The following is a 24,804-nucleotide window of genomic DNA, read 5'->3' as shown; positions in this document are numbered from 1 at the left end:
TGTAGCTGAGATGCAGCTGAAGAAAGCTGCCTGTGCTGATCGGCATGAAGGGGAGCGGATCGAGGGCGGTGAAAGGACGGCGCTCACCTACGACTCGGCTCAGGTCGTTCACGAACATCACAACATCAAACAAATGATTTGTTCTAACAGGAACCTCTCACGTCGCTCAGCCCCGCCCTGAAACCACATCAGCCTTCCACTGGCTGCATGTGTTTGTCTGTTTGGCTGAATTGAACCCTGCTGGCCTCATTGATGCAGCATGTGGAGACGTGGGGACGTGGGCCCTGGTTCTGTTAAAACAGGGGTTTGGGCAATGGGGTCTGGTTTCACGTTTTCTTAGCAAGTTGTTTTCTGCTGTTGTTTTTAAGGAGATGTGAGATCTGGACCTGTTTTAGGGTGACGCTGAACAGTTTCTTCTTTTCTGTCTCCAGAATGTGTTTTTGTTGTTGTGCGTCTGTTTTGTCCGCTTCGAAGAAACTCTTTGATTTCATCTTAACAAAACTAACTGGACCAACAAGGACGAGAAGCACGCTCAGGTCTGGCAGAAGGATTGTGTCGGAAATGTCATTTCCTCTTTGACCTCTAACAAACAGCCAGACCTAACCTGGAGGCGATCGCTGAGCCGCCCACCTGACGATCTCACTTTCTGCACCACTTTGACCTCAAACAATCCAAACCACAGACATGCACAGGAACCCCAGCCGATCGACAGACATTCAAGCATCCGTGATGCTTTTATGTGCCTCACCTCTGAGAAGGACCAAACCTATAAAAACACGTGTCTTTGGATCCAACCCAGACAGATCATGTGTCTGTAAACAGTCGTGATCTCTAAATGAAGCGGTCACATCCCTCTTCATTTCTTTTATTGGGCTGTTAAGCTGTTAGTGTTTGAAGTGAAGCGTGGTTTTATTAGTGCGAGGCCGGACTTGGCCCTTGGACCTAACAGCATGAGGTAAAGATTCAGACTGAACTGGGCCTTTGATAGTAGACGCTCAGTTTGATTTAATGTCACGTCTCTTTGTGTAGATTTGATCCTGTTTTAACGCTTCTCATCTTTATGCTTTTGAGATTTTATCAGCAGCAACGTTTCAGCCTGAGCTGGATGAAACCAGCATCACACAGTTCTGCATCAACCACGATATCAAGTCACAACTTCAACCAGCCTCAGGGGGCATGTGTTCAACAGCACAAACACGGCCCAGAGGTTACGTTCAGTGACTGAGTTAGCTGAGGGGACACCTAGCAGACAGCTAGCAGCTCCCAGCTGTCACTCAAAGAGGCCACGCCCCTAATGCTGCATCACTTTAAGCCTTAATATAATGTAAACAGGTGAGCTGTATAAAGATTCTCCCCGTACAGTTGTCATGAAGAGAGAAATGAGCTATAGAGACCCAAACTGTTTTTTGTACCAGGCTGTAAACATGTTTATTTCTGCTGTAAAGTTTAACATGGGGCTCTATGGGGACTGACTCACTGCTGGAGGCAGCCTCAAGTGGACACCAGAGGAACTGCAGGCTTTGGACCTTCAGCCCTGCAGGTTGCCACATGGGACTTCTTCCATTCAAATAAATGTTGGACATGTTTGTCTCATCATCTTGACACAGTTTGAATAGTTAGCAGACATTGTAAGTTTAACTTGAAGATATTCAGTCAGTACAAATAGTCTCCGAGTACGTGAGAGAGAAAGTGTTGCAACTCCCCCCCCCACTATATTTTGAAATGTTATTAAAAACAATCGTGCCTTAACTTTCTATTCTTTATTAAATTAACTTTAATGTTTGTCAGCTGGCCTGCAGGTTTGAACATGTGGTCATTCTAACTTGATCCTTCCCGCCACCTGACTTCCCTCTGCTGCTGTTTGTGATGACTCCCTGCGTAGCTGAAGCTGTTCAGTGTGTTGACTGCTACGGAGGACATGGCATGCTAATATTATTGCCATCAGATGTCCAAGGGCGGGGAAATGTCCTAATCATTTCCTCCCGGGTGCCCCTGAAAGAGGAGCCCAGCCGGGGGGGGGGGGGGGGGGTTTAAACCCCGCCCGGATGGGTTGTTTGGGGGGACGGTGGGGAGCGGGGAGGGGAGGGCACAGTACAGCATCCGGATCGGAGCGTGATGGTACAGGATGTGTGTGCTTAACTCCATTGAACTAAACTAAATAGGGGAGAGAGCCTTTAATGCGACAATAAGCCGCTTCATTCAGCTGCAGCGCGGCCCAGACGCACAGCTCTGCGGAGCACAAATTACGCACGGAGGGGCTGCTCTGTGGAAGCAGTTTGGATTCTGAAATCAGTTCAACCAATCAGAGGAACGTGCTTCAGTTTTTTTAATTTCACCTTGAATGAACTGAAAAAAGCGCCTAAAGGTCCCGATAACATGAGAGGATGTGTCCCCAGGCTGAATGTGCGTAAAAGTATCTGGAACAGGAAACTCTCTCTCTCTCTCTCTCTCTCTCTCTCTCTCTCTCTCTCTCTCTCTCTCTCACTCGCTCTCTCTCCCTGTGTGTGTGTGTGTGTGTGTGTGTGTGTGTGTGTGTGTTAGAGAGAGGGAGAGAGAGAGAGAGAGAGGAATACCCAGCTGGTCCCACAAGCCCTATAATACCCAGCACAACATGCTTTACCTTCAATGAAAGCTGAGACGGGGACGGTGACTGCTGCTCCTGAAATCAGCTCACAGCTCGGAAACAAAAAGTCAGAGCGTCGCTGTTTGGCAGCTCAGATCTGCAGCTTCTGATCCTCTGTGCACCTTCAACTGGAACTTCTTTCACGGTTAGACCTGTAACGACTTGGATAACCTCATATTTCCCCTGCTCGTGCTGTGAGTGCTGTCAGAGGTGATGGTCTCATCTTGTCACAGAGGACTCCCCCTCAGGTGATGGTATGTCTTTTTGGAGATAGGGACCACTTTTGGAAACGTTTTCATCAACTGTTATTTTTTCTGCTGCTTACTTCACGTCGGCTCCAGCATGGCTCTCTACTCCCGGTTCGTGGTCGTGCTGCTTTACGGATGGAGTTATCTGTGCGTTGGATATTGCGCGATGCTGAAAACTGACAATTTCCCCGAGGGACGGAAGGTGGATTTTACGCACTCGGTGGATAAAAAGCACCAAGCGACAGACGACCAGGAACTGCTCTTACAGGATACAATGACGGAACACATGCAGATGCTTTACGCGAAGTACAACCGGGCTGGATTTCCCTTCAAGGACGGAAACACTGTCCGCAGCTTCAAAGCGCACTGGGGTAGGTCTCCAAACTTTTACGCACGTTTTTTTCTGCATGTCTCGTTGAATTATCTGAGGTAAATATAAACTGTATTTGTTGCCTTGCTTAACTGAAATTATCCGCACATTGCAAGTGCACCGGGGACGGTGGACACGGGTTCTGTGCGCAGATTGTGCGTATTGTAAAAAAAAAAAAAAAAAAAAAAAAAGCGGTTTAACTAAAAAAGGTTTATTGTTGTTTTTTCAGTTTTTATAAACTGAAGATTTGTAAACGCGTGCCATCTTTTGCCCTTCACGTGCAGATTTATTGAGCAGAAACTGAAATCCACCTGTTGATCCAGTCATGGAAATGTGATCAACCTGTTGCTCCTCTCCTCTGCCACGCGCAGAGATTCCGCATCAGATCTCTGCATGAAACTCAAAGTTACCACACTTGTTTTCACACCTTCAGATTTGAATGTCAGATAGTCCAGATTCGGTTTTCCCTCCAGCAGCTGCTCAGCCTGCAGGAGAGGTTCCTCTGCAGCGCGCTGCGGAGTCTCCGGAGCGCTCACGGTGTTTGAACTTTAAACAACAACAACATTTATAAGAACGTTAAACTTGTTTCAGTTCATAATCACTTTCAGGCCACTCTGCGTTATTGTCACTTTGGACGTGGGCACTGTAAAGAGTTTCCGCTTGGGGTTAAAGTTTGTGGGAGTATACTGCCTCCTATCGCCTGCTAGCTGTAAGTCACAGCATTTAAAGGGCCAGTTCACCCAAAAGTCACATTTTCCTGTCAATGCAGATAGTTTTGGTTTTATGTGACATATCATGAGATTTCTGCAACTGAGGTGATTGTAGTTTCATTTGTGCAGCTTAAACGTTTAAATATAACATTTTCAAAGTCAGCATCTCTTTTTAGAAACAATCTAAACAATGGTTATTAACCTGGATGACCCACAGAACACACAGTCATAGGTTTATTAATACTTATTGAACCACCAACCAAGTTCCAGTCCGAGGCAAATGAAACCATCAGTATTTTAATGGCTGAAAAAAATCTAATAGCATCAAGTAGAAGAGAGATGTAAACACATCTACGTATATATATATATATATATATATATATATATATATATATGTAGATATATTACAGAAAGCCCTGATCTGTTTTAAAGCCTGTTAAACCGTGTCGTGTAAATAACACCTCTCTTTCTATCCACAGGAACGATAAACAAGAAGCAGCTGCAGGTTTTCAACCTGACGTCTCTCACAAAGTCAGAGGACGTCCTGTCAGCCACTCTGCATTATTACATCGGAGACCTTCAGAACAGCACACAGGCCCGCCACGGCCCCCGCAGGCACAGCCACATCCACATGGTCATCTGGAGCTTCGCCTCTGTGGACAACAGGATGACGACTCTGGGACACTTTCGGATCAACGTGTCCACGCTGTACAGGGACTTCATCTCCTGGCAGTGGAAGGACGTCACTCGTGTGGTGAACCAGGCCAAAAACCACGGCCAGCTCCTCATCGGGATCGACGTGGCTTCTCAAGGCCCTCGGCCCTGGAAGAAGCTGCTGTCAGACCGCTCACCATACATCCTGGTCTACGCCAACGACTCTGCCATCTCAGAACCTGAGAGTGTGGTGGCCACCCTGCAGAGACACCACCTGGTAGGAGGAGAGGGCTCAGTTCCACGCAGCCTCCATAAACTGGGACTACGCGAGCGAAACCACACCGAGCAGGAGCAGCCGCAGCTCAGACACAAGCGCTCGGTGAACGTTCTGCTGCCGCTGCAGAACAACGAACTCCCCGGGCCTGAGTATCCGTACGAGACGACCGGATGGGACGAGACGAGTCCATACGAACCTTTAGAGAACAAGCAGGCCCGCCGGCCTCGTAAAAAGACTCGCAAGAATCAGCGGCACAAGATGCCCCTGCTGCAGTTCGACGAGCAGACGATTAAAAAGGCGCGAAAGAAGCAGTGGAACGAGCCGAGGAACTGCGCTCGCAGGTACCTGAAGGTGGACTTTGCTGACATTGGATGGAGTGAATGGATTATATCACCAATGTCGTTTGATGCCTACTACTGCTCAGGCTCCTGCCAGTTCCCCATGCCAAAGGTGAGACTCCGAGAGCCCTCCAGCAGGTTCCTGACCTGAGGGTCAGCACCTGAGGGTCAGCAGGGGCACAGCAGAATCTGTGTGCTGTAGATTTTGAGGAATCAGGGAGGTATTTGATCAAATTTAGAGGCTTCAAGTGAAAAAATCCACAAACTCCCAAGAAAAATACTAATAATGTTTGAACATCTGGAGGAATACATTCATTTACAGTAGATACGCTTGGACTGACCTTGTTTTAACCTGTAGACATGTTTTTGACTGACTTACAAGTAGACGTGGCCTTGTTGTCGGGGGTCACGTGTCCACAGGGTCAGAAAACTTCTTTAACTTCTTGTTTCCAAGAATGGTTTCAAACGTGTGACCGAGCGGTGCTCTGCTGCACGTTCCATGCTTTCTTCTTCAGTGTGTTTGAGATGGATCATATTTCATCCTGTGCACTGAGACACACGATGTGAAGCTCAACATGCAGCACAGAAAGCTGCATGTCACAGAACATTAAAGCAGTGTGCTTCAGTCGGCCAGTGTGGCACACATTATGTAAAGGAAACAGGCTATCAGTGAATCTGGCCGCGATGCCTTCAGCCTGTTTACTGCTCTGTGTTCTCTCCCATACATCAGGAGGCCCTGAAGCCTGTCTGTCTTACATTAGAGATGATGATGGTAAAGAAATGTGTGCCATCTGCTTTAGTCTTAAACTGCCAGGATGAAGGAGTCACAGCGGTTCTCCTTCAGGCTGTAATGTTCAGACCGTCTTTGCAGCAGAAACATGAAGTAATAAAAGACGGTTAGTCAAGAAGAAACACGTGATGGGATAAATAATCCGACTTCACTTCCTGAAGAGCAGGTGGAAAACGTCGACTCTCTGAGCGTGCTCGAGGAAAACGAACTCCGACCTTTAACTCGGTTAATTCCTGCCAGCTCGTCTTCAGCTGCGGGACACAGATCACTTCAGCTCGCGTCCCCGCTGACAAGATAACATCACAGGTATTTTAAACATGGCCGGAATGCACCAGATCCATCCACTTAATTCATTAGCTCGGAGTCGCCGCCTTTGTAGTCGGATGTAATTAGTCCCAGAAGTAGAGCCTGGGGCGTAAAGCGGCCCCCTCCCTCTCCTGCAGGTCTGCCGGCCTGTGATCCTGTGATGTTGGTCCTCCTTTGTCAGAGTGAATCTTTAGAAGCTGTTAAGTAGCTGCTATTAAAGCTGCTCGGCCTGCTTCTTAATGAGGTGTGGGAAGACGTCTGTCACTTACTGGATCCCAGGAAGACGTGAAACAGCTGATCAGGTGTGTGGACGCAGAGTTTGAGCGTCCTGCTTGTTGGATGAGCTGATCAATATTCTGTCAGATGCTAACGCTAAAAGCAAAGCTGATGGAAAACCTGCAATTTTACATTTTCATAGATTTTTCAGTCGTGACGTCACAGAAGAGATCAGAGAGCAGACAGGCTGAGAGGAGCCGCAGATAATCACACACGTTTAGCAAACATACGTGCACGAACACCTGTGGGGAGATCATTCATCCGTCTCTGCTTCGTCTGTTAAACTCATGTTAACAAGTTTAAACTTTATTTTTCTCTTTCAGAGGACTTTGATGAGACTGAGTTCTGTTTAGTGATGACACTTTGTCATCTTGGCAATTAACTTCAAATAATCAATCAATCAATCCATTTTTATTAATGCAGCACCAAATCACAACTGAAGTCACCCACCGAGCAGGTCCAGACTCTGTGTCACATCAGAGACCCAACACCACAACGAGCACTCAGCGGGGGGGCGAGCAGGACGGCGCTCTCTGGTGGACGGCCAACAGGCTTGTTCACTTACGGACGTGGGCAGCATGTGACCTTCGTGACCTCAGTGACCTCATTTACGCAGCTTGTGAAGTCGATGACTTTTGGTTTTGTACGAGCGTTTCAAATCGGCCGCCTTGATGAAAGTCCTCTGATGGTTTGACCCACTGCTTATACCTGGTCAGCTGACTTCCCATTGTGCTCATATCCCATGTGGTCACGCGCTGTCATGGCCGTTGTGTCTATTGGGCGGCGTACGGATCACGGTAGCTCCTGGTTTCCTCCTGGCACCCTCCTGGGTGAGGGTCCTGCGTTGTTTGGCTCATCTATCGGCCCAAACGTCCTCTTGGAGAAGCAGCTTTTAGTGTGAGCTGGAGATCGTTGGTGACTGTCTGATATCGCTGCAGAGCGTTTTACGTTTGACATCCTGGTGCATCTGTTGTGTCTCATGCAGTGACGGGTACTTTGTGCGTCTGTACGCTTCATTAAAAAACCATAAAAGGAAAACTTCAGCTTTTCCCGTACTTGGTTGTGCGATAGGATCCACATGTATACACTACTTTCTGTATGTAGTTCTTAAATAAAGTCCTGTATAATCCTTTTTGTCTTTGCTTTAGGCTCTGAAGCCGTCGAACCACGCCACCATCCAGAGCATAGTGAGGGCGGTGGGCGTCGTCCCGGGCATCCCCGAGCCGTGCTGCGTCCCAGAGAAGATGTCGTCCCTCAGCATCCTCTTCTTCGACGAGGACAAGAACGTGGTACTGAAGGTCTACCCCAACATGACCGTAGACTCCTGCGCCTGCAGATAGTTTTTCATCCCTTCAGCATCTGATCACATCAAACCCTATTCACTCCTCTTGTTTCTATAGTCACATTTTCACTGACAAACACCCACTGAACACAACTTCCTGTTTGCACTGGAGGAGTACTTCCTGTTGTTCCTCGTGAACAGAAGACTGGTCTGTTCATGGGAAGGATCGTATGAAACATACCTGGAATGGGAAGTCCGATCTCTGTGCTCCAGTTTCATCCCGGCACCACCGTTTGTCTTTATCCTCTCGGCTCGTTCTCTGATGATGACAGCAGGCTGAATGCAATCATAAACGTACCCTCTGCATACAAACACAGCCGAGGCAGAAAGAGACACGCATGAAGGAAGACTCACCTTCCTTCAGGTAAAATGACCTCGGTTTGAACTGCTGCCTCTGACTGAGAGGGGGTCATTCTTTAAGCTTTACGTTGTCTTTGGTCATTACTACAAAGTCAGACTCGCACTTGCATGGTTCCTGTTACTATGTGTATGTATTTATGTCTGTACTATCACTGTGTTATTCACTATATGAGAAGTTATTGTATAATTATTGGCTTGGCTGCTATACAGAGATATATTAGATTCCAAAGCCACAACTATTTGTAGGCGGTCCAGCAGATCACCGAACACGTGTGCGGATCACTGCTCCATCGCTGTACAGAACCACATTTACAGAGTTTATTATATGTAAGAGAGTAAGCTACTTTTATTTGTGCTCTTCCATTAGAACCAGGAGGAGCCTCACTCAGAACATGTCAAGGTTTAAAGTCAAGTTAAAGGATGAGTCGTTCAAACAGGAGGAGCTTCTACATCGTGTCTTTATTCACAGCAGAGGACTCTTGATGTTTCGTGGAGTTATAGAAACCTTTGTTGGACCTGACGGCTTCAGAAAGTCACGCAGCTTATTGGCCGTGGAGGATTAACACTCGTGTTCTCAATGAGCCTGAAATCAGGCTGAACTCACCTGTCCCACCATTAGAGGGCAGAACATGCTGCCATTACGACATGTTTAAAATCTGGAGTATAAGACGCAGTCTGTAGTTTGGGGCTGTCCCAGAGGGAACACAGGCGTTCGACACCTATTTAGTAATAAAAACGTGTATTCAAGTTATTCCGGCACTATTTCATGTTTTCATTGGAAACACAGATCACAGCCTACCATCTGTTTTCACCACGGCCAGTTTGCAGTCCTGCGCAGGAGTAACCCTGACTGTTGTGAGGATGGCGGCTGCAGTGGCGTTCATGACGGTGACGAAGCTTTAGGTAGATTATAGCGCCATCGTCTGGGTACAGTTGTGTAACACAATAAAATACCTCTCTGCATTTTATACTGGTATACTGGTCGCACCTGTATTCAGGACGCAGCCCACCTTTTAGATGAAACAAAGTGCGTCTTATACACCACATCTAACGGGATGTATTTACAGCATAGAAATACATTTATGTAGAACAGTGCTGCTCTGGGATCAGTTTGCATCATTCAGGCTCCTCATTACTAACTGACTTCCACCACACATTCGTTTCTAATGCATCTGAAAGCAAACCCAGGATAGAGACCGAACAACATGAGTCACCCTCTCGTCCAAATATGGTCACTTCTGGCTCTCGGCTTCAACAGGCGGGTTCACAAACCAATGGCTGACCTCTTCGAGGCTGCGTCCACGTTCATGTTTTCTGTGCAGAGTCTGAAAAATGACGATGTGTACATCGATCGAACGATCAGGGAGAGCTGATCTGTTTCCTACAGTCACAGAAGCCTCTAATATTTCTGTAAAGAGAAGGTTTAACATAAACCATGAGCAGTTATATTATTCGATCACACCTTGCATCAGACAAACATTGAGAAACAGGCCCACCTGACAGAGCAGTGATGTCGTCAGGTGTCTTTGTGCCTCATAAAACCAGATATTTATTCAGAGCAAACAGAAGTAAAGCAGCGGACCTGTACAGACGTGCACACTGTGGTTGTATACAGCTCAGTGTATGCTGATGACTCTGCTGTGTCTCTGAGAGAGAGGTGCCTTTGATGGCTGGATCTCTGCTTCACCTGTTCAGAGACCTGGGTTCAGTCTGCTCCGTGAGTTTATGGTACCGGTCCACACAGCGTGAACATACTCTTTAATAAGTCTGAGCAGCAGTGGAAGTTATCCTAAAACATTTTTCTAATCAGTCACTATTTTGATATTTCAGAGACATGTATTTTGTGTCACTAGCTAAGGGCAGATTTTTTACCTTTATATATTTTATACCGACACTTTTTCCAGGTTTGTGCCAACACAGACTTGTAACCGCGTGCAGCAGGACGGACCCAGCGCTGACTCGACGGCTGCTGACGAGTCATTCTGGAGCTTACGGGACTCATTTGTAAAGTTCACCTTCTGACAGGAACCAAAGACACTTTCAAACAGTTTATCTGCAGTCAGCTGTTCAACCCTCTCTTGTAAATGTTATGCTGTAGGTAAAAAGAAGTGCTTGTACAATAAGCTTCATAAAGTATATTTGTATATGGAAATGACCTTTAACATGGACCTATTTATTGTCTGTATGTTGCATATCTTGTAGAGGTGTGGTCTGTTGAGGGGGGAGGGGCAAAGCGTGGACATGTTGGTGGTCTTAATATCTGTGATGGACTTTAGTCACTGCTGAGCGTGTGGTGAACTGTCCCCGCTGTCCCCCTCTGAGCTCGGACCATCTTCTCAAAGCATTCAAACAAATGAATAAAAGTATGCAGATGTAAGGATGGTTTGGGTTCCTAAACCTGAAGGATTTACAAGGTCGCAGCACAATTCTACGGAAGCCCAAAGCGGACATGCATCCATATATTTTATTGACTCTGTTTTCTCGAGTAATTTTGTTATTTATCTTGAGATAACAAAGCTGCTCCAGCGTCGCGTCATGATCATAACTCGTATCTGCTGCTAAAGCACCAAACAAACAGAAACAGGCTGAACTGACGTCGTCAGTGCGGGCGACGGCAGCACGTCCTGCTCTGTGACATCACAGCGAGCAGCCTGTTGTTCTGTTTTATACATCGACACAAAGTTGTCACGTTATCACGAGAAAACCAGATGGATAAGTCGAGATCTCCAGAAAACAACTTGTTAACACAGGAGTACATAAAATGTAAGCATGATGTCCACTTAGGGCTTCCGTACAATACAACACACAAACACCTTAAAATACCCAGAATGCATTTCCTTTCTCTCTTCCTGGAAAAACACAAGATTAATGTTTTTTTATTCAATTTTTACTTTAATAGCAAAACCTCGATTTACAGTTTAACTTCACTTACTGTCAGAAAAGTCAGAATTTACATGTGCAGTTTATATGTAGCATTGTATCATACAGCTGTAGATGGTTCAGCGTGTGTAGTGAAAGTTTATTGTTCTAAAACAAGATATTCTCACGTTTTTACGACACACAAACTTTTGTGATGACTAAAAAAACGTGTTAAAACAAAATCCTATTGATCTTGTTATCATGTAAAATGTGTCGTGTTATAAAGGGGTGTAGTCACATGAAATATATGTGTAGCGTGTTATAACAAGAACGTATAATATTTATGTATGAGATAATATATCGTGTTATAATGTAAATAACCACAATTAACTTCTCATGTGATAAACTGAAAGTGGTCCATTTGTTCTGGGTGGCAGCAGTGTGCCTCCGTATGTTCTGACAAAGTGAGAGCATGACATCAGCTTCATTTCACAAATGTCTTCATTTAAACCTCTTGTGAGATTCTCAGCGCAGGGCCTGAAGAAGGCGTGGCACAGCCTGCTCATGAAGCCACATCCACACTGTGACTTTGCAGTAAAGCAGGTGTAATAGTTTCATTGAGCTTCACTGTTAGCCAGCGTGCTAAGGTAAAGGGTTGTAGTTAGCCTGAAGGTGCAGCCCAACACTGAAGTCCTTTTTCTGTTCAACACTGCCACAGCGCCGGAATGAGGCTCCGCCGTCATGCTGCCTTTTTCCTTTAACGTTGGACCACGGCGCACCGCCGTGAAGCCGCCGGATCGTGTTTTTACAGCGTTCTGGCAAAACTAATAAAAACAGCAACAAGAAAATAAAAAGCCTAAAAGTCTGTTCAGCTTGGGAGCAGAACGGGACCTCCTTCCTTGCTTGTATGAACTTGATGTGAGGAGGAAAGTTAAACGTTGATTAAAGCTAAGTTTAGTTAATCGGGTTACGTTCAGGACTGCCACGAGACTAAAACCAGCAGCGCTGCAAAACGTTAGAAACCTCGTCTCTGCACTGATTCATAACTGATGAACAACTTCTCCGTTACTTTGATGACGCAGCTTTAATCATCAATGTTATCACAGCTCATGTGAAAAGGCTGCACATGCTGCTCATATTCATTCATCAGTATAACAATTAAAATCAAACTCAGCCGTCAACAAGTCTTAAATATGGACGAGCAGCTGTATCCTGAAGTCTTAAGGCCACAGCTCCACACACACATGAACACGCTGCAAACACTGAACACACACATTCAGTCCACACACACACAGTATATATACATTGTTACAGGTGTAAGGTGTACATACAGAAACAGGTGCCGTTGGATTGCATAAATAGTGTTTTTTGATGCTTGTGCTTTACAGTATATAGCCACACACACACACACACACACACACACACACACACACAGGTACACAGGTGAGCTACTGTGAACCTCAGGTGTTTAAAAAAAGTAAATATAGGCCAGGGAGGTTTCCTGCTCACTTTGCTGTTTCTCTTAGTGTCTTTAACGCTTCAGACCAAGAACCAGAACTTCTCACTTCAAATAGGTGAGTGTTGCTGCAGGTGTGGCGCCCTGCTGGGGGATGCTTACGCTCCAGGTGGAGAAGGTGTCCATGTGTTTGTTTGAGTCTCAGTGGAGCGGTGGGGGGATAGCAGTGCTGTTTCGACGCTGTCAAGGCAAAATCTGTTTGTTCTTAAGTATCTGGCACACACACACACACGCACGCACGCACGCACGCACGCTCGCACACACACACACACACACCTCAAATCCTCTACTACACAAACTGCACATGCAGACACAATCTCCTTCAGCTGTAAGATATAAATTCTTTGCAGCTGCATCACAAACTTCCCGACCAATCACATCTGTAGCTTGGACAGAACATGTCGAGGGACCTGTGGCAGACTAACGTCTGGGCGTGGATTGATGAAGACGAATACTTTAACTGTGACACAGAACACTGGTGTGGCTCTCGCTGCGAGTCTCATGAGATGAAGCTCAGGGAGTTGGTTACTATGTCTGACTGGACTGCAGGATCCTCTAACAAAGATAAAGCTGTTTAAGCAGCGCTCTCTCTGAAGTGTGACGTGTGTTCACTGCTGAATGTTTGTGCAGCGTTGTAGAACATTAGCTTTGTGTTGTTCTAACTGGACATCAGCGGTAACACATCGATATAACGCACGCTCATTCCAAACCATCAAAAGGTTATTATTGGGATTGTGCTTGAGGTGGAACCAAGCCGCAACCTTCAGGACTGAAACATGATGCCAACCAGGAAGTGCCCAAAACTGCAGTTCCTGGAGCGGCCACTCGAGGCTGCTCCGAAAGTACGTCATTCGCATGAGCGAAAAAACAAGATGGCGATTGAGGCTTTAAAACAGCAGTCCATAAGCCAATGGGTAACAACACAACGCTTTACACCACATTCACTCATTCGCACACAGATGGCCTACGGGCCCATCTCCAGTCAGAGCGATGCTCATTCAGAGCAATTTGGGGTTCAGTGTCTTGCCCAAGGACACTTCGACATGTGACTGTAGAAGTCAGGGATCGAACCACCAACCTCCCGATTGAGAGACGACCCACTCTACCACTGAGCCACAGCTGCACCTTAATGCCAACATGCCAACAGAACTGTACTTGTATTATTGGTCTTGATTTGCACGAGTGCCAGTCAGATATAGTAACCAAAAGGACGGTGATGGCTGCATAACAAGCATTTCACTGCACGGTCAAACTCACAGGAGAATTCTCCCACGGCTTTTGGTGCTGAGACTGCCGGTCAAAAGTCACTGTCTAATCGCCCAGAACTCGAGGACATCCAGAGAGGTGATGTGGGTCTAACACCCACTGCAGGGGAAGGGAAACGAAGGAAAGATGAAGCAGAAGGTCTCAGAAGTCCATGTCCCAACCAGACAGCTCATCAGGAGGAGAGTCCTCGTCCGGAGGGTAGCTGTCGAAGTAACTGTGATCTGTCGGCCCTGTGAGCTGTGATGGAAGAGGAAACTGTCAGACTAAACTGTGGTAAACTGCAGACAGGCATGCACGGGGAGAACATGCAGACCCCACACAGAAAAGCCCCCTACGTCTGAACCGGGATTCTAACCAGGAACCTTCTAGCTGTGAGGAGCCTGAGAGTACATGAATGAAGACTCCAGGTGTGTATAAATGTGTGTTCTTACTTCTCTCCTCAGTGGAGATGTTAGAGTCCTCGCCTTCAATCCCTCCCAGTTGAAGCCGTTAAACCACCTTAGGACACATTATAGAGACACACCTGTTAGCACTAGTGTATGAAGTAACTCACTTTTCAATGAGCCCACAATTATGACCCTACTGTATTCTTCCCTGGATCCTATTTCTACATGTTCGATTTGACAGGCCCAGACTGTTCTCCTTAGCGTCTGACATTCAGAGGGTCCTACTAGATATGATCAATATGTCTTTATCGACGGGCTATGTACCCCAGTCTTTTAAACTAGCTGTAATTAAGCCACTTCTTAAAAAGCCTACCCTAGATTCAGGCACCTTAGCTAACTATAGACCTATATCTAACCTTCCTTTTATCTCAAAGATCCTTGAGAAAGCAGTCGCTAATCAATTATGTGACTTTCTTCATAACAACAGTTTATTTGAGGACTTTCAGTCAGGATTTAGAGTCCACCACAGCACTGAGACAGCACTGAGAGTTTCAAATGATCTACTTCCTGCTTCAGACGGAGGACTTCTCTCTGTACTCGTCCTGTTAGATCTTAGTGCCGCTTTCGACACGATAGACCATCACATCCTGTTACAGAGATTAGAACAGCTAATGTTCATTACAGGATCTGCATTAAGTTGGTTTAAATCTTATTTATCAGATCGATCTCAGTTTGTTAATGTTCATGATGTGTCCTCTATGCACACCAAAGTTAGTCATGGAGTTCCACAAGGTTCTGTGCTCGGACCGATTCTTTTTACCTTATATATGCTTCCTCTGGGTAATATCATGAGGAAACACTCCATTAATGTTCATTGTTATGTAGATGATACTCAATTATACTTATCTATGAAGCCAGATGAAACCAATCAGCTATCTAAACTAGAAGCATGCCTTAAGGACATAAAGATCTGGATGACTAGAAACTTTCTGCTACTTAATTCAGACAAACTGAAGTTATTGTGCTCGGCCCAAAACACCTTAGAGACTCTTTCTCTAATGATATAGCTGCCCTAGATGGCATCAGCCTGGCATCCAGCACTACTGTTAGGAATCTGGGAGTTCTGTTTGATCAGGATATGTCCTTCATCTCCCACATAAAACAAATATCAAGGACAGCCTTCTTTCATCTTCACAACAAACATCAGACACATCCTGTCTCAACACGATGCAGAAAAACTCGTCCATGCATTCGTTACTTCCAGGTTGGATTATTGTAACTCGTTACTATCAGGCTGCCCTAATAAGTCACTAAAAACTCTGCAGCTGGTACAAAATGCTGGAGCACGTGTGCTGACAAGAACTAGGAAGAGAGAGCACATCTCTCCTGTATTAGCCTCTCTGCACTGGCTTCCTGTAAAATCTAGAATAGAATTTAAAATCCTTCTTCTTACTTACAAAGCTCTTAATGGTCAGGCACCAACATATCTTAAAGAGCTCATAGTGCCATATTACCCCTCTAGAACATTGCGCTCCCAGGATGCAGGCCTGCTTGTGGTACCTAAAGTCTCTAAGAGTAGTGTTGGAGGTAGAGCCTTCAATTACCAGGCCCCCCTCCTCTGGAACAATCTACCAGTCAGGGTCCGAGAGGCAGACACCCTCTCTTCTTTTAAGAGTTCAAACTTTCCTCTTTGATAAAGCTTATAGTTAGGGCTGGCTCAGGCCTGGACTAGCCCAGAGTTATGCTGCTATAGGTTTAGACTGCCGGGGGATCTGACACACCAAGCTTCTCTCTCTCTCCCTCTCTCTGACTCTCTCTCTCTCTCTCTCTCTCTCTCTGACTCTCTCTCTCTCTCTCTCTCTCTCTCTCTCCCTCTCTCTGACTCTCTCTCCCTCTCTCTGACTCTCTCTCTCTCTCTCTCTCTCTCTCTGACTCTCTCTCTCTCTCTCTCTCTCTCTCCCTCTCTCTGACTCTCTCTCTCTCTCTCTCTCTCTCTGACTCTCTCTCCCTCTCTCTGACTCTCTCTCTCTCTCTCTCTCTCTCTCTCTGACTCTCTCTCTCTCTCTCTCTCTCTCTCTCCTCTCTCTGACTCTCTCTCTCTCTCTCTCTCTCTCTCTCTCTCTCTCTCTCTCTCTCTCTCTCTGTCATATTAATGCAGCTCATTAACTCTGTATCTTCTGGTCCCATTAACATTACTAACCACATATCTTCCCGGGAGTTCTTGTGCTCCCTTGTCTTGAAGGTTCCTGAGGATCGTTGCTGCAGACCACCTGCTGCTGTGGACCTGCTCGACTGCAACACCTACTAACATCAGCCTTCCCCATAGTATCATTATTGTTGCTGCTAATGCTAATAGTAGACCTGTTGACTTCAACTGTTACAATTACGATTACCTCAGCCTTTATCATTACTCTGCTTCTCTCGCTAATTTATTTATTTATTTATTTATTTAGCCAATCTTCACCCTAGTCTACCACTATTATTGGCATTGTAACCATAAGTATGTGTCTGTTGTTGTTCATGTAACAAGAACATATGTTGTTGTGGTAACAAGAACATATGTTGTTGTTGCTCTCTTTGCCTGTCTCTATCCTGCATCTCCTTCTATCCCATTTTCGGCCCATCCAGTCGAGGCAGATGGCTGTTCAACATGAGTCTGGTTCTGCTCGAGGTTTCTGCCTGTTAAAAGGAAGTTTTTCTGCCAATGTGCCGAATGTTGCTAAGTGCTACTCATGGTGATTCATGTTGGGCCTCTCTTTAAATAACTTAACAAAGAGTCGGTCTAGACCTGCTCTTTCTGTAAAGTGTCTCGAGATAACTCTGGTTATGATTTGGCGCTATACAAATAAAATTTGATTGATTGATTGATTGATTGACACACCTGCTTTGTTACAGAGTACGATGTTTGTTTTAACCACCAACAGACGTCACGTCGGTCTCTGCAAAGACATCAGACAATCATCTTCCTCTGTAACTAAAAGGTCTATCTCTGTAGGGATCCTTTCTGTCATGTTGGCACACACTTAGAATAACAATCTGAGCCTGTCAGTGGAAACAACAAGAACTTTTAGTGGACGACCTTTGACCCATCAAGGATTATGTTGCAGCCGTTTCAGGCTGTTTCATGCTGCAGGATGCTACCATCTATCTGCTGCAGCCATAAATAACTGGTCCACATTCTTAATGTTCAGTCAGTGATCACTTACACAGCTAACCTGTCCAGTGGGACACACGGGCTCTTCTCACCTGTGCTTCTTGATGTCAGTTATTCCGTTTTTCAGGTTGCCCAGTCGCTCTGAGGGATTCTTCCTGCAGGACAGATCAGAGGAGAAGTTAGCAGGGTCTAAATACAATTGCATTATTCTTCTTTATCTAATGTTCATCGTGCACGGTGCATCTATTCATACGCAGCACTTCAGCTCTCTGACAGGACGAGTCAAACAGCCATCATCAGATTCTCATCTGTGCCTCGTGAGGCAGAACAAGAGTAGAACCATGGATCGGAGGATTGAATTGTTTTTGAAACGTTCGGATCATTTACCTGCACAGCTTCCGAATGAGGTCCTCTGGTCTCTTGGTGATCTTCTTGGGGAAGTCCATCTTCTCGATGCCTTTCAGGATGAAGGTGTACGTCATCATCTGGTCGCTGCCTGAGAACGGAGGACTGAGGAGGGCACAGAAACAAAGCAGCCTGTGACTGAGCGCAGGTCTGTTGGGATGTTTCAGCATTCTTTAGGTTTGGAAACAATAATAACTGTAAATGAGAGATGATTTAAGCAGATTTAAGCGAGCTTAAAGAAAGGTGTGTTTTCTATCAGAGCCTTGCAGCAGCCTGGACGCTGCACTGACCTGCCAGTGAGGAGCTCAAACACCAGGATGCCCAGAGACCAGAAGTCCACGCTGAAGTTGTGTCCTTTGTTGAGGATGATTTCAGGAGCCACGTACTCTGGCGTCCCACAGAAGGTCCAGGTCTTCTGTCCACATCGGATCTTCTTGGCAAAACCAAAGTCGACCTGGGAGGGAAGACACCATCAGTTAGCTCCTAAACTTAAAGCTGGCTGCCAACTTTGAGCAGCCTTTGAGCCTGTAGTGTTACACTAACAATAGTAATGATGACAGGAGCCTCCAGCAGCAGACTCACCAGTTTGATGTATCCGTCAGTATCCAGCATGAGGTTCTCAGGCTTCAGGTCTCTGTAGAGGACGCCTTTACGGTGGAGGTAATCGAAGGCCTCTGTGACACAGCCCACGCAGAATTTGGCCGTTTGCTCGTCGAAACTGCCCCTGAAGAAACGACAGATTTAAACGTTTGCTAACAAACTGTTGAAAACATAAAAGCATCAGAGGAATCAGTGTTTGTTCTCCGACCTGTCTCTGAGCAGACTCCAAACCTCTCCACCCAGACACGCCTCCAGCAGCATGTACACGTACTTGTTATCCTTAAACGTGCGATAGAGTCTGCAGGAAGAGACGCACACACGGGTTCAGCTCCAGCAGGCACCATGCTGTGTTTCATTTCATAACCACAGTCACTAAACTGTCCACATCAGTGTTTCTTTGAGACGTTACAGCATCACTTCACTTCCTTAAACATGAAACTGATAAAGTGCTCCAACAAAAGCAGCAGGAGAGACTTAATGAAGCAAACAGGAGGCTTAAAGGAATCGAAGCAGCCCTGTGGCTGTTATTACAGTGTGCTGCAGAGGAACATAATATAGTTAAAGACATTACTGTACTAATTATAATCTGTGCAGTAATGTGATAATAACTGACCCCTGTGGTTGTGTTTTCAGAGTTAATTATTGATCGTAACCCAGCAGATGAATATCAGGTTAATGATCAGCACACATGCTCAGACACACAGATCACCTTACACACCCTGAAAACACATCAGAAATATGAGCAATAATGTTGAAACCATGTGAACAAACACAGCGTGTGTGACGAGGAGGCCGCATGAAGAATAGCTTTAATATGCGAGTCTGTTCTTCTGTGAAATAAGATCATCACAAAGGCAAAGAAAAGCTGCTGCTGTAATAATTCAGAAGGAATCAGCATCTCAATATTTCAGCCTTTCTGCCCCACTGAGAGGACCTCATCTGCCCCAGGCCCCGCCTGTGCTCTCATCAGAACCAATCACAGAGCTCCGTCCTGCAGGATCAAACATGAGATGCTTTAAGGACTGACTTCACCACGAAGGGCGAGCGAGCTTCAGCCAGGATCTTCCTCTCCGAGTGGATGTGCTCCTCCTGCCTGTTGTCCACCACGTGCTTCTTCTTTATGACCTTCAGAGCGAAGGTGATGTCCTTCCCCTGCACCTTCACCTGCACGGGGAACAAACAGACCTTTAACACCTGTTGTAGCAGGTAGAGCCCAGCTGTAGCAGGCTGCAGCTCTCACTCACTTTCAGTGTTAGCAAGCGTCATTCTCACAGTGAAGGATTATTTAACGTGGTTGTTGGTGAGAGACGGACAGATGTGAATCTTTCTGAAGGATTAACTGCAAAGGTGTCTTCATGAAACCTTCAGAGAGCTCAGACAGGACAGATGTATCTCTGTGTTTCTGTCACTGCTTGTTTCAGTGTAAACAGGAGCGAGCAGCTGAAGAACCAGTTCTTTATCTTAATTACAGACATGTAGAAGTGATGATTCATATTTCCTCGTCTCACCAGCTCTACTCGTCCGAAGCCGCCGACCCCGAGCGTAGCGACGACCTCCAGGTGGTCGAAGGGACGTGACGGAGGAAACACGGACACCAGCTCCCTCAGCTGGATGACGTCCGGAGGCAGCGGCTGACTCTGATGGCGAGACACCGACTTCCTGTATGGAGACAGAGGGCGGGACTTCACTTTAACCAACCAATGAGGATGGATTTCAAGATGTAAGGGACTTGAGAGTTCTGTTTACTCTCATTAAAAGAAAGTGTTTGTGATTCTGACTGCACCCACCTGGCGTGCCTCTTTTTGTCGTCTCTGTCGAGCGTCGCCACGTAGCCTTGCAGGTATTTCTGCAGCTCGTTGAAGGTGCCAACCGTCTGATCGAATGTCCTGCAGGAGCAGAGAGCAGACATCAGCAGGGAGGAGAGGATTCGTCACCCAAACGCTGAGGTGTAAAGAAGAAATCAGGGCGAGTTTCACATCGTTTAGTTTTGGTTAAGAATACTTGACTGAAGCTTAACGGCTGGTTTAATTTTTCAGACCTGATTGTGGAAGAGCAGAAACAGTCTGTGGTTGTGATTTCAAAGGAGGACGACATCGTGTTCTCCCGCTCTGAAAGTCACCACACATCTTCTTCTGATTATCCACCGTTAACTTAAAACCGGTGAAAACATAAACTACAGCAGCTTCAAGGTAAACATCAGGGTGTCTTTGAGCTAATGTTAGCTTAGCTTGTTTTTAGGTTATAACTCCATCAGCACACGAAGCCAAGCCATACAACAATGCTAGTAATCGTATAGCATCCATACCATAATAATAGTATATATGTTGTATCACACTGGTATCTGAAACTGTTCAAGTATCAGAATCTGTGTGAACGAGTGCAGCTCTGCGTGTGTGAATGATCTCCTGTTACACAGGAGCTACTCACTCTCTGTCGATGACGAGGCACTCCACCCCGTTCTCCTCGGCGAGGATGTTAGCCGACCTGACATCATCACTGACAGAGACAAAGAGACGCGCACGTGAACACACAGCACACACTCCTCACACGGCTGTGATAGTGATGTTAGGATCAGGAGGATGTGCTCTGCAGCTTCCTCTCAAAGATCTGACACGTTACATGTAACATGAACAAACAACATTTAAAACTTTTAATACAGTTCAAATGAAATCGACTCCTGATTCCTGTTCCAGATTCACAACAACAGTCAGCGCTGCATCGTCCTGTCATTACCTTCACTATGGAGAACGTACAGGTGCGTCTCTGGACTTTAGATGTTTTTTAAACATTCAAATCTACTTTAAAACACCTGAACCGCCCCTTTAAGGTAGACGAGCCTTCTATGAGCGCGGCCTGAGTTTGTTTTCAGCAGAGCAGGTTAACAGTCACCTGATCAGAGCCTTCTCTCCGAAGTAGTCTCCTTTGTGCAGCGTGTTGATGGTCTGCGGCAGCTTGTGGGCCTCGGTGGTCTGCGTCACCTTCACCTGTGAGCACAGGTAGATATGGATCATTGAAACACTTTGCCGTGAAACAGCTTTCACGGGTGCGATCAGCTCCCTCCAAACATTTCTGCGTGCATCGTCTAAACTTCCTTCTGATTGACTTTTTCAGGAACATGATGTAACATCTGATCGAGCTGATCGATGACGTTCTTTGTTTGTTCTGTTTCCTCGCTCCTCGCGTCCGGATGTTGTGAAACTTAATTATCGAGGCTTTAAAATCCAGCCGCCCGCCCTGCTCGAGGTCAAACCGTCACCCGTGCACCATCCTGTATTTGAGCTAAGTGTCCCGTTTGACCTTTCTGACCTTCGCTCCCCCTGTTTCTCCTGGTGGCAGCCGCTCTCAGAGTCAGTGCTCCCTGGTTGGGGGCGTTTTAGGGGAGGGGCCAGTGGAGCCGTTTCCTGTACTCCCCCTCCTCCTAAACAACACGTGTCTCTCAGGTTTGGTGAGCTCAGCGATGACGAGCTGCTGGCTCATAATGGCATTTTAAGTCCCCTGTGGACGCTCGGCTCCTCTCCATCTCCCCTCGCTCTCCGGTGTCAGGTTTCTGACTCACTGAGTCAGAGTCCCCCTCCTCCCCCACACTCACGTATAGTGTGACCACCAGCTTGTTTTGTTGGAGAAACCGACGACACACGTCTGTTATTAAAGGAGAACACTTTACACTTTATAAAAACCTTTTTTTTATGTTTATGAAGCTTATAAAAGATCAAAGTTCTGATAAAGTCTTTTAAATCGAGATAAATGAATCGACATCAAACAGTTAGCTAAAGGCTAGTTCTCAGCGCTAGTCCGTCTGCTTGATGATATATTAATAATTAGAGTAATACAGTGTAATATAGAGAAGGTAAAACTCGGATACAGTAAGAAACAGTTTTTGTTTTGTTGTTATTTTGCTGTTTTTATACATTATTTTAAACTTTTATTTATTTACCATTTATATAATATATATATTTTAAATGTATTCATTTTAGTTGTTTATATATTTAGTCATTATTGTAAAGTAAACTGATGCGGCCATTTTAAAGTCGTCAGTGATCCAAAACATTTGAGTCAATTCATCACTCCAGTTAATCGTTCACTTGCAGTTTATTCTTGTTGACATTGTAAAAATCAGTTTAATGTTTGTAAACTACATTAAAGGGGCCTAAATTAAAGGGGAGGAGGAAAGATGACAGAAGCAGGAAACGCCTCCTGTCGTCGTCCGTCAGACTGTCTCAGACTCTCACAGAGACTGCTGTAAGCATGAAGGCGTCTGTGTCTCCGCCTCTAATGAGCATCAACATGACAGCAGTCTCAATGAGGGGAACAGTCCTGTAAGTGAAACCACAGCGTCGCCTCTCTACAGCAGTTTTTGCCTTTAACAGTGAAATGATTATATTATTATTACTTTGTTACAGAGGAAGAGTCTCTGCACAGAACTGAAGCAGGTGTTTGTGTTTGTCGTGTTGTGAAAGATGTGTTACCTTCCCCTGAGCGATGATGTAGAAGGTGCTGCCCTCCTCTCCCTCCCGGATGACGTACTCTCCTTTGTCATAGTATTCCTAATGGGGGGGGACAACAGTCAGAACTGAAGCATCGCATATTGATCCGAGCATCGAGCGGCCTGCTAGCTCCCCCCCCCGTCTGCCGCTCAGAGGATCATCCTCCTGATCGAGGGCTCATGGGCCCACTGACACATGGAGGAGCAGTAGGTCAACAGTTTGATGCTTCGCTGTCTGTCTGAGGGCCTCACAGACAAACATGGCCGCCCAAAGTAAATGTTGGCTTCATTGTCAAAATGTTTTCATTGAAGTTTTCATATCAATGTTGGGCTCATTCTTACCGTGTGATTTTCAGGCTGTAACAATCACTTCAGGACTTAAAGCTCGAACACACGCAGTCAGAAGAACGACTTCCCGACTCTACAAAAGGGACCGCACGTTTCTGCAATCACGTGACGTCTTTCTAAGGAATCAATTCACGTCTTGCAGATCAATTTTTGCTCATTTCAAATGTGTGATGTGTTAAACGGTTGAACTGTTTGTGCTCTCCATGCACAGAAACCTACATTAGTTTTTATACAGTAAAGTATATCACATGTTCTTTGTTGCATCCATGTTGATTTAATATTAAGGCTTAAATCTTACGAACATGTCAAAGTCAGAGGTTACGACGTTAAGCTCCACGCGCCGACGTAGGAAGAACTTCCCCACTGAAAGGAAACCACCCGAGCAGCTCGAGGCTGCAGACACGAGATCACGACAACACTTTGATTCAGTGTTTAGTTAAAGTTTACAAGCTTCATAAAACGGACGGACACTGAGGTTCAGTTTGTTCCCTCAGAGACAGATTCCTGCTCTTCATGCTGTCAGTCACTTTCTCTCCATCCCGACCACAGCTTTCAATCTGCTGAGTCAGCACGCTGCAGGATCGCCTTCTTTTAAGCTTTTAGGTGAAGAAGAGGAAGTGCAGAGAGAGAAGGTGACCAGGATGAAAACGCTCTCTGGGACGGATGCCAAAACTCCCGGCGCTGACACAACGGCTGTGATCCGTTCGACCGGAGAGACTTTGGCCAAAAGTGAACAAACAAATGAGAGCAGCCACGCGTAAACATTCCCTGCTGTTTACTGTCAGAGCTCTCCACACGAGTGGCGTTTTCCTCGAGCAGCCGCGCTTGTTTACGTCCCGTTTACGCTTCAGGAGAGCCAAGTTTAACACCCGTCTGTGACGGCGGAGACGACGAGCCAGGGCTCTGTTTATAAAGGCTGTCTGAGGGATACAGGGACTGTGCAGGGCAGCAGCACACTGTGAACGACGTCTACGTCTGTTAGAACACACCTCTGAGCTTCAGTCCTGAACGTGAGCCAAACATTGACCTTTCACCTCGAACATACCCTGACCCCTAACGTCACAAACATCCTCCTCTTTAACATCCACTCACTCTGATTCTGTTTGCTCGTGTTGTCATCATAGAAAGCCCATCATGCCCTGCTGTGTGTGTTTCTGTGTGTGTGTGTGTGTGTGTGTGTGTGTTGGCTTCAGCCGTCCTATTTTGGGCGAATGTCAATCGAGCGGTTGCAGCACACATTTCCCTGCTCGTCTCTCTGCTTCCACTGACAGAAACACTAAAACATGTGGAAGGAAGGAGCCTATTTTTAAGGCCTCCCCTGTCTCCATCAGCCCCCCAGGTGGACTGGTCCTCCTGTGGAGCTCCCTGAAAGCATCGTGCTGCCTTCAAGGAGCTGTTGAAATATCAGTCTTGACGTGAGCATGCATGAATGATTTCAGAGGATGTTACATTCAGGCGTCCCCAACTTGAAGAGAAAAGATATTTGTGGACAA

General features: G+C 46.1%; 2 protein-coding genes across 3 annotated transcripts in view; one reads left to right on the top strand and one right to left on the bottom strand.

Annotated features, from left to right (window-relative positions):
- Positions 1-2,950: 2,950 nt before the first annotated feature.
- bmp3 (bone morphogenetic protein 3) lies at positions 2,951-10,721 on the top strand. Its single transcript, XM_069683063.1, has 3 exons — positions 2,951-3,242; positions 4,431-5,332; positions 7,741-10,721. The coding sequence occupies exons 1-3, from the start codon at positions 2,966-2,968 to the stop codon at positions 7,930-7,932; spliced, it is 1,371 nt and encodes a 456-aa protein (XP_069539164.1). The 5' UTR covers positions 2,951-2,965; the 3' UTR covers positions 7,933-10,721.
- Positions 10,722-14,076: 3,355 nt separating this feature from the next.
- Positions 14,077-24,804, bottom strand: part of prkg2 (protein kinase cGMP-dependent 2) — a 20,194-nt gene continuing 9,466 nt past the window's right edge. Inside the window, exons 6-18 of one of the 2 annotated variants that reach the window (XM_069682925.1) lie at positions 22,947-23,024; positions 21,370-21,464; positions 20,908-20,976; positions 20,268-20,366; positions 19,989-20,139; positions 19,508-19,644; positions 18,689-18,778; positions 18,463-18,604; positions 18,171-18,334; positions 17,863-17,985; positions 17,568-17,630; positions 14,367-14,433; positions 14,077-14,172 (exon numbers count right to left, since the gene is read on the bottom strand). In XM_069682925.1, the coding sequence (XP_069539026.1) occupies positions 14,077-14,172; positions 14,367-14,433; positions 17,568-17,630; positions 17,863-17,985; positions 18,171-18,334; positions 18,463-18,604; positions 18,689-18,778; positions 19,508-19,644; positions 19,989-20,139; positions 20,268-20,366; positions 20,908-20,976; positions 21,370-21,464; positions 22,947-23,024 (1,374 nt within the window). The remainder of the gene's footprint in view (positions 14,173-14,366; positions 14,434-17,567; positions 17,631-17,862; positions 17,986-18,170; positions 18,335-18,462; positions 18,605-18,688; positions 18,779-19,507; positions 19,645-19,988; positions 20,140-20,267; positions 20,367-20,907; positions 20,977-21,369; positions 21,465-22,946; positions 23,025-24,804) is intronic. The other variant, XM_069682924.1, reaches the window with a different exon arrangement.

This window comes from Semicossyphus pulcher, unplaced genomic scaffold (genome assembly GCF_022749685.1).
Source record: "Semicossyphus pulcher isolate SPU_LCO1_2020_fin unplaced genomic scaffold, fSemPul1.0.p SCAF_6, whole genome shotgun sequence".
Lineage (NCBI taxonomy): Eukaryota > Metazoa > Chordata > Actinopteri > Labriformes > Labridae > Semicossyphus > Semicossyphus pulcher.
Note: the sequence above shows the minus strand (reverse complement) of the source record. Positions and strands in the feature narration are given on the sequence as shown.

What these genes read in the sequence shown, in the direction of transcription:
- bmp3 (XM_069683063.1), top strand. Translation starts at nt 2,966, where the DNA reads ATGGCTCTCTACTCCCGGTTCGTGGTCGTGCTGCTTTACGGATGGAGT. An exon ending in CAGCTTCAAAGCGCACTGGG is followed by an intron (nt 3,243 to 4,430) that starts GTAGGTCTCCAA and finishes TTCTATCCACAG; the next exon opens with GAACGATAAACAAGAAGCAG. An exon ending in GCCAGTTCCCCATGCCAAAG is followed by an intron (nt 5,333 to 7,740) that starts GTGAGACTCCGA and finishes TCTTTGCTTTAG; the next exon opens with GCTCTGAAGCCGTCGAACCA.